Source organism: Rhagoletis pomonella, unplaced genomic scaffold, assembly GCF_013731165.1.
Source record: "Rhagoletis pomonella isolate Grant_MI unplaced genomic scaffold, Rhpom_1.0 Rhpom_scaffold_00012, whole genome shotgun sequence".
Taxonomy (NCBI): domain Eukaryota; kingdom Metazoa; phylum Arthropoda; class Insecta; order Diptera; family Tephritidae; genus Rhagoletis; species Rhagoletis pomonella.
Genome location: NW_023458566.1, coordinates 15167771 through 15177462, shown reverse-complemented (window position 1 = coordinate 15177462; position 9692 = coordinate 15167771). Strand labels below are relative to the sequence as shown.

At 35.9% G+C, this 9692-nt stretch overlaps 1 protein-coding gene across 1 annotated transcript; it reads left to right on the top strand.

Moving 5' to 3' along the window:
- Window positions 1-1818: 1818 nt before the first annotated feature.
- Window positions 1819-9641, top strand: LOC118747926 (G protein alpha i subunit). The gene is made up of 5 exons (XM_036482159.1): window positions 1819-1927; window positions 6638-7109; window positions 7191-7285; window positions 8405-8593; window positions 8914-9641. Exons 1-5 carry the CDS (start codon window positions 1834-1836, stop codon window positions 9102-9104), a joined length of 1041 nt encoding a protein of 346 aa, XP_036338052.1. The 5' UTR covers window positions 1819-1833; the 3' UTR covers window positions 9105-9641.
- Window positions 9642-9692: the final 51 nt, after the last annotated feature.

The following is a 9692-nucleotide window of genomic DNA, read 5'->3' as shown; positions in this document are numbered from 1 at the left end:
TTCATTTGTAATCAGCACAGATGCTGGGGGAAAACTAGATAAGTAACATAAATACTTGTCCCTGGTCAAGTGCGACTTATCGTGCACTGAGCTTCTTTTCGAAGCATAAATTATTGTTATCCCAGCTCGTATGGCACCCTTGACTTAAAAATATGTAGAGTAGAGAAGAGAGTCAATGTTGTGTGCCGTTGTGCCGCTGTCCAATCGTACTGACCTAACCTCAGACGTATGCAATTGCAACAACAACAACAATCGCTGCTAATTTCAATACAATTTGCTGTTGGTTATAATTTTTATTTTTTTTATTTCCTTTAATGCCAATTTAGTATTCAAATGTTGTACACGCAATCGCTAATAATACGAGTGTACTATGGTACTCTCTTAGATACTTTTTAAATCGGTCGCTTATTGTTAGCATTAAGTATGTGAGCATGTATGTACATATGTAAATACTTGCGAACATATCATCAACAAGTGTTACTACAACATTGCATAAAGCTACTGGAGCTACATACATACATATACATATGTGAATGGATGCCAGAGGAACGTCTAAGGAAAAAGTTGGCACAATAGCTTTTACATATTTACGACAAATGTACAAATGTTGCATGGACGCATAACTGCATACATAACTCTACATACATATCCACACGTCTGCAGTCACACGTATGTACATATGTTAGCACAACACAATACTATAAAGTGAAAGTAATGTAGTTTTTCCTATTTGTTGTAATCCGTGGAGCTGAGGCGCAACTCATCGAAAGAGTGCAACGTTGGCTACCACGAACCCACCAATTCCACCAGCGATACATTACATATTCACCTACAGGGTGGTCAACACAGTGGTTCCTTTTTTAAAATTAAAAAAAAAATTTAAATTTAAATTATTTTTTTTCGGTGTATTACACTGTGTGACAGCCCGGACTTTGTAGAAAAAAATTGGTAAAATAAGTGTCTGAGGCAAATTAAAGCTTAAGATGTATGTATGTACATATATAGTAAGATTTCAACGGAAATATTTTCGTAGAATATTTTAAGTCACCAGGTCCCGCCTGAAAGGGTCGTTTTGAAGCAGTAAAAAAAAAACCTGACTTTTTTCTTTTTTTTTTTAACAAAATTTGTATTTAAAGGGCAGGTAAATTATAAAACCTACTTGATAAATCGACCGTTAACCTTTACATCCACTCACATCACATCACATTTACTTCACCCATTGCTTAATTTTTTTTTGAAAACTACTTAGACCGGGACATGGAAACTTTAGAAAGTTCACGGTACTGTCCAACAAATTTTTGACGGCGCGCCATCCTGCTGAAATCCAAGATCGTCCAAGTCTATATCTTCCATTTCCGGCCAAAAATCGTAGCGCTCACCGTTGACCGAAATGGCGTTTTCTATGGCAGCATTTTCAAAAAAAGAAGTGCCAATGATGCCACCGCACCAAGCCGTCACTCTGCATTGGCTGCTCGACGATCACGTGCGGATTTTGCTCTTAATATAGCCGCCATTTGTTTGCATTCTTTCCGAACGTTGTTCAAACGTAAAGCGATTCATTTCATTCCGCGGAGATATGATACTGACTTTCTATCGAAGATTTCCAGCGGGAAAGAGCTGTCACTGTCAAAAATAGCATACATATTATTATTATATTATATGGACCACCCGTTACCCATGCTGCGTTCGAATCGTACGTCGCTTGGGCGCTGCGCCACTAGCTGATTCACTGCACCGTCGTCGGCTGGTTGGTTGGTTGGTCGGCCGTTTTGACATCGCCTAATTGCGCTAAGTATGGCAATTTAATACGTGACATGTAATTAAATAATAACAATGCTGGAATTTAATAAGCCCTTCGCGTGCGTCGACACTCTTTGTACGAGTAAATATGTATGTATGTATACCACGCTTAGCTCAAACAATACCAGTAAGTATGCACTATTTGTAATTTATTTTATGGTAATCGAAACTCGGCTTGTGTTGTGTGTGTTTAACACTAAGCCACGCACTTATGATTGACTGTAGTGAAGAAGATGCAAAAATTTGATCTCGCTTTGCGTAGACATTTGCCGCCGACAGTAGCGCATAGGGTGTAAATGTGTTTTATTTTGTTTATAAAAAGTGGTTTAGGTTGCATTTTTGCGTATCACATCCGCATGCGTTTTTGTTCAATGTCAGGTAAAAAAAAAATATTTCGACATATGCATTTATTATGTCTAGTTTAGATACGTTCTTCAACTTGCGTGTGAATGGTTCTGCACGTCTCAGTATTTTTTAGTTGATATCTCTACTTTGTACGGCTAAGCGTTTCTTGGGCTCGTTGATTATGACATGAAGATGACACTTTATGTTAAAAAAAAAGTATTTGGCGTTGATATCTATTTCCGCTGAGTATTTGGCCAAGCTTCTCCTCCAAGGCTTAGCCTTAAAACTTGGCGAAAAGCTCGGTAGAGTACTTTGCAAGGGATTTACTGCTAGTATCCTCTAGCTGGACAGGCTAACTAAAGAGGACAGAAGTAATTTTTTTGGTCAAATAGCATTCCGTCCAGTTACGGGATATTTTTCGATGTTGCCAGAACACCACGTAAGGCAACATAATACTTAGCAAGCAGTTCCTGGTCGGCTGTTAAGTACTTACGACGGTACCCGAACAGACACTTGCAAGAAGCAGCATCTCCAGCTAGGCACTTCAGAAGCCATCTCTATGAACTGAACGACAAAATCCAGGGCTACATACAGGGTATGAATGATCACCGTAACTATAGGTGATATCGGAAAATTTATCAGGTAATCAAGATGGTTCAACCGAGAAGTCTACATATACATATATATGTATGTAGGTATTTAGCAGTCCCACGAAAGTGCATCAAAATAGCGCAAAAAGCTCTAATTGTAGTACCAATGCAAAAAAAAATCGATAAGGTGAGGTAAGGGATGAATCAGAGCTATTCGCACATTTTAAATGCTTGATGGTAACCCGGACCTCAACGCAGCATCTTCTGCTCACTGCCGATCTGTTGATTTTCAGCTCTTCCTTTTTTTTTGTTTGATAGCGGCGATAATGATCTTGAGACCTTCACAAACATCTCGTTTAGTCCATAAGTCATTTGACTATCTCTTCAGCTGTCTAATTCCCCTCAATATTGCTATCTTTGACCGAGAACCGAGCAAATAATGACATTGAGATGTCGCCCAATGATGTCAAAGCGCACTGCATTTCCGTACAAGCCCCGATTTCTATACCTTGCACCCCAAGAATTCAAAGCAGCTTGGCTACCTGTGAAAATAAGTACATTGTAAATACATGCATAGTTGGACTTCCCACTAGAAACCAGCTATTTATTAATATTTTCATTAGGAATGCAAGTTTTGCGATTAATATGCATATGTACGTACATATGTATATGTACTTAGTCCATATGTAAATGATAAACTCGGCCAATTTCTACCAGGATATCGGCTTTGTTCACATTTACAAAATTAATTAAGTCATTTATACATACTTATACGAATTCTATGCAGTTCTATAAGTACATACCTTTACACCCCGCGACAAAATGATACGGTCACATTTATTTTGATTATGTTTCTATCTTACAAAAACTATATAAATTCATGCTTCAACCTTTGTACACAAATTAGAAAAATTCCACAAAATTGTAAAACTTATTGTTTAGTTTATTTTTTCTATGTATGGAATTCAGGGCTAGATGGTATGAGTTAACCACCTGCAAAACTGCAAAAATTATGAGTCTCCTGAGGAGAAACGAGAGTTATCCGATCGAAAAATATTGATTTTCAAGAATTATATTCAATTTCTACGAAAAATTGTTCTCTTGCCATATAGAATACATGGAAAACTTTGAGCGACCTCTAAATATTTTTTGATTTCAAAACAAAAAACGGGTTTATTTTTTTCGATATAGATTAATCTTACGGGGTGAGAGCATTAAAACTCGGACTTAACTTTTTCCCACATGCATTTTTGGATCACCCTTATGGTACACATCACTAGCTTAAGGGCCATTTTCTGAAGTAATCTTTAACTTTAAAGCTCACTTTTTATTTAAAGGTTGGATTATGTCGAAAGTTAAGCATTTCTATTCTCGGTTTTCGATGTATGTATGTTTCTTTGTGGTAGACCAATTTAAAACCGATAATTAAATGCTTTACTTTAGACACAGTCAGAAATTTTAATGTAACCTTTATATATAAAGTGAGCTCTGAAGTTAAATGTTACTTGAGAAAACGGCCTTAAGAGCTGTTTACATTCATATAAAATGACGCTCAAGAAAAGGAAAAGAAATTTTCTTCTCTCAAAATTTCTTAAATCAGTTTGCAGCTCTCAAGAAAAAAATGCTCGTATATTTATTTTTTCAAGTAAATTTACATCAAAAGCAAAGCCAGTTTTCACGTATCAGAAATTATGAAAAATATTTCTTTTGATTTTTCTTGAGAGCTGGATTGTGTAGTTTGGATACTTTGAATCTGACCGAAATCCCAAATGAGTGACAACAGTGGCATCGAATCTAAATAAGGTAAAGAAATAGCTTACATCAAAATGAACACCACGGTTACATATTTTCGTGTACGTTTTTACTCATTCCAAAGAAAAATTACTCATTCGGAAGAATTTCTCGAGATTTTGACAGAGCTTAAAGTAAGGAAAGTTTTTCATTGTTTGAGAGATGGTGTGTTTTCTGAGTGTAGGCGCATACACGGTGGGTCTGACCAGCGAGTCGATTTGGATGTGTTAGTGATAATAAATATGTGTTAGTTACACCCGCATGACTCGGAATGACTCAACTGTGTGTAGTCGAAAGGCGTATCAACACCTACACAGATGATTCGAGAGTCAGACGCACCGTCTATGGCGCCTATAAGGTTCAGAGTGAAAAGTTGCCTAATTTAATAGGAGTGGAAATATATTTGTTACAGCCATTTTCTTCTTTTTTGTGCAGTTAGAGCAAATCAAAACTCGTATACGAATTTAAAAGAATTTTTATTACTTTGACCTTATAGAATTTCCAGCGTCTCTTTTGGACTTAGCAAATTTGCTTTTATTTGAATATTAACGGGAAGAAATATCGCTAGTACCTTAATACTTTGGGAAATGATGCATTTTTAATTTCTCTCTATGAGTTTTCACAAAAGGTGGATTTAGCAACTGTTGTCTCTAAGCTAGCGATATGAACATATCGTTTCTTAATATAGAAAGGCCCTACTTATATAACATTTTTCGTTTCTTTATAAAGCAGTTATACAACTTTATAAAAACTAAAGTTATTTAATTGCAATTTTCTTAAAAGCACGTTTTTTGTTAAACAATGAGCTATACTTTTATAAAAAAAAATAAAAAAGAAAATTAATTAAAAAAATAATCCAAACCGGCTGACCGTATAATTTTGTCACGGGGTGTACATACATATGTACATATATGTAGAAACCTTTACCATCAGAGATCGCTTCACTCGGTGTTATTGAATACGTTCCAGTGGCTCGTTTGTGTGCATTTCTCATTGTGCGCTTAGTCATTGAGCAGTCAATTGTGCTGCACAAAGCGCTCGAGAGCTATGTATGTATGTACATATACATATGTACAGTAGCTTTTGGAAGCTGCTGACTAACAGGCATTCTATATTTGGTTGTTATTAGTTCCTCATGCCGACTTTGTTTTGACTCCCTCTAACAAATTCGCCCACATGTACATACATATGTACGTATGCAGCTTTGTATTGTCTCATGGCTATGTCGCATACTATATCAGTTTCGCCCCTGCCTTTGGATATGTACTTCATGGCGCAATTTCATTTGTTCTTTTTTAGCGCTTTTAATTTCTACTATGCCTTTACGTTTATGTAAATGTATATATGTATGTATGTTTTGCCACTTTGAACTTCTCAATTAAGCAATTTGTTGCATTCATTCATAAAAACCAGAATTTCTTCATTCATAAATTTTATTGACCTTTTTTTCTTTTAGCAGCATTGTCTAGAGATCGTATATATTTATACATATGTATGTATGTATGTACTCATGGGCGTAGCCAGGTAGGGGCAGGGGGGGTGCTCGAGCCGCCTCCCCCCCTAACTTTCAAATATTCCTTACATATATACAAAATAGTACCCTGAAATGCCAGCTTAATAGGGTCGAGCCCCCCCTAAATATCATTCTGGCTACGCCGATGTATGTACCTATGTATTTGCATGAATTTGTGTAAATTATTCGATCATGAGGGTGCGGCAAATGTTGCTGAAATAGCCATCATTGGAATTGGTTACTTTTTAGCGCGTTATTGATAAATTTAGTGGTTATTAGCGATGGGTTGGGCCATTAGACGACTATGCCGTGTCCAAATCGGCAATTAAAAAGATGGCACACGCATTTCAATTTACTCATTTTAATTGAGTTTTTCCTTTATTGGTTTTCATTTTGGCATGAGTCACTTTTAATCGAACCCAATTAGCGTCAACAAGATCCAGCCACTAATGATCACTAATTAATTGTATCAATTTTTAAAGAATATATTATGCCGGATTTTCACTGAGCACTTGACCTTAAACATTTCCCTACCGCTATATTAAAATTATGTAAAATTCACCTTGTTTTAATTTACCTATATTCACCTTCATTTCAGGCGCCGGCGAATCAGGCAAATCCACCATAGTAAAACAAATGAAAATCATCCACGATAAAGGCTACACACAAGAGGAATGCGAACAGTATCGTCGTGTTGTCTACAGTAATACCATACAGAGCATGATGGCCATCATACGTGCTATGGGTCATTTGAAAATTGATTTTGCGGATCCATCGAAAACGGAAATTGCTCGTCAATTCTTTACATATGCCTCAACAGCGGAAGAGGGTATACTTTTGCCGGAAATTGTGCTGCTGATGAAGAAACTTTGGGCCGATGCCGGTGTACAACAGTCTTTTGCGCGTTCACGAGAATACCAACTGAACGATTCAGCAGCTTACTATTTGAATTTGTTGGATGAAATTTCGAAACCAAATTACATACCAACACTGGAGGATGTACTGCGAACTAGGGTCAAAACTACGGGTATTGTGGAGACACATTTCACATGTAAAGGCATGCATTTCAAGTGAGTGGCGTGGGAGTTTGAGAAACTATATACGTATGTGTCAATTGTTTTTGCTAACCGATTAATTTTGAACGTTTTTAGAATGTTTGATGTTGGTGGTCAACGATCGGAACGCAAGAAATGGATTCATTGCTTTGAGGGTGTAACGGCAATTATATTTTGTGTCGCACTATCTGGTACGTAAAAAGATATGCAAAATGTGTAAAATGAGTATTTTGACAGGGAGTTGGAATAAGCGCTTAAAAAGTGCAAAACTGAAAATTTTTAAAAAGTAATTTAAAAAAATGCATTATTATACGCACGTTTTTTTTTTATGTGGACAGCTATCACGTTTTTTTATATACCAAACTATTAGATCCTTCCATGCCACTAACTACAGGCCGACAAACCCAGAGAGAAAGATCTTTTGTATCTCTAAAGAGAGGCCCTAACCTAATACAACCAACATACATATATTCTTCCCTAATGTTCCCTAATGAATCCTAAGAGGGCCTTGGTAGGCGAACTCCTAATTTTAAAGGGTTAGAGCATTGGATCTTTAAATTCAATTGATATTTGCCTAGCCAAGGTCGCATAGTCTTTTTGTCGGCGCGTGTGGAAACGTAGTCGTTTGTGACCAGTTGGATACCCAGTGAGGAGTAGCCTGATGTTATTTCTGTTTAATAGAATAATATCCTTTTTATTTGAAAGAATAGCTGAAGAGTCTGGCATGTATATGGCCCCCAACGCTATTTAGTAGTAATTACTGTATTCCGAGTGTTACCTCTTGTAGCCAGTTTCACCAGCAATTTAAATGGAAAATGATTTTTTATTTTCTGTAAATTTTCATATAAAATTAAAATAATTTTTCACTTGTATAAACAAATTGTTTTCGTGAAATTGGCTGTTAGTATTTATATATAGCTCTCCACAGTTGGCTGATACCCATCAAAGTATTACTGTATTTATCTATGTAAGTTTGGATTTCATCATCCTAATAGAGAGAGCCCAGACGGCAGATTGGCTATAGAAAAGATGATTAGGAGGGTAAGTACATACATAACTGGCATGACGGGCAGGGAGCCGCTGCGCAATGTTTTGGGATTTTCCCCTAGGCAGTTTCTACCAAAGAAGATCTCTTTAGTTATGGCGACGCGCATATTTCCAACCCTGGTATCTTCCCAAAGATGCTAAACACAAAGATTTAACTTTAAGGAGACCTAACCTGAATTAGGAAATAGCTGTGCATTTCATTCCTACATTTTTCGGCTTTTGAAAATAACTAATGCCTTAAAAATTTTATCTATTTATTGCAGGATACGATTTGGTACTTGCCGAAGACGAAGAAATGAATCGAATGATTGAATCGCTCAAACTATTTGATTCAATTTGCAATTCCAAATGGTTTGTGGAAACATCTATAATATTGTTCTTAAATAAAAAGGATTTATTCGAAGAGAAAATTAAAAGATCTCCACTCACTATCTGCTTTCCGGAGTACACAGGTAAGTGTGGGAGAATTTTTTGTATTACTAATATTTAAATCTGCTCTGCATTTTGAATCGGTTTGTACAATATACAGTATGCAAGTATAGCGTGCTCCCGAGTTATACAACTAGTTTTTTTTTTAATTTTAGTGAAGTGTATTCGTTTGTAAGACACTCATATCGAATATTGTAATCAAATTATTTTTAATCAAAGTGCAGATTAGATTCAAATATAAGCTTATATCTACATATATATAGATATGTATGTATCTGTATGGCACGTGGACCGCAATCAATTAATTTTTTTTTATAAATGCCCACTTTTTCTCTTTTTTTAGGTCCCAACACTTACGATGATGCTACCAACTATATACGCATAAAATTCGAAAGTCTCAACAAACGAAAGGACCAGAAAGAAATCTATACACATCTGACATGTGCAACGGACACAAACAATGTACGCTTTGTATTCGATGCCGTCACCGATGTTATCATTAAGAACAATCTCAGAGATTGTGGACTCTTCTAAGTTACATTTATAACTAATTGATAGATATGTTTTGCATTTAAGTAAGTCTATGCTCTATGTTAACGCACAAGCATACTCGTATATAATGAGTGCGCTTGTTTGTATGTATGTACTTGAGTAGTGAATTTCCTACATACATATGTATGTATGTCATGTAATGGCAATTTTCATTACTTGATTCAAATGCATCAGCTAGCATTCATTAAAGCTCATTGATCTAAACATTCCATAATATTTTGCAATTAGAAATTGCTTACAGCCACTACATATACATACCTATATGGATTAGGTACTATTTAAAAATAATTAAAGTCTTATGTGCTGCGTGCTTGTCAAAAGAGCCACTAGATCTACTTGTAAATGAAGAGATCTTTGAACGTTGTATACATGGATCGGCACATAAGTTACAGTGAGATGATATGTATGTAATGTAAGTATTATATTAGCACTACTTGGGAATGCAATTTCAAATTTATAGCTTGTGTGTAGATATTTTTAAGTAGAAAAAAGTCGCAAAATTTAATTAATACTCCACAAGAGGTGACAATAATTATTACTACTACACTCTGGTCAAATGAAGAGTTAAGT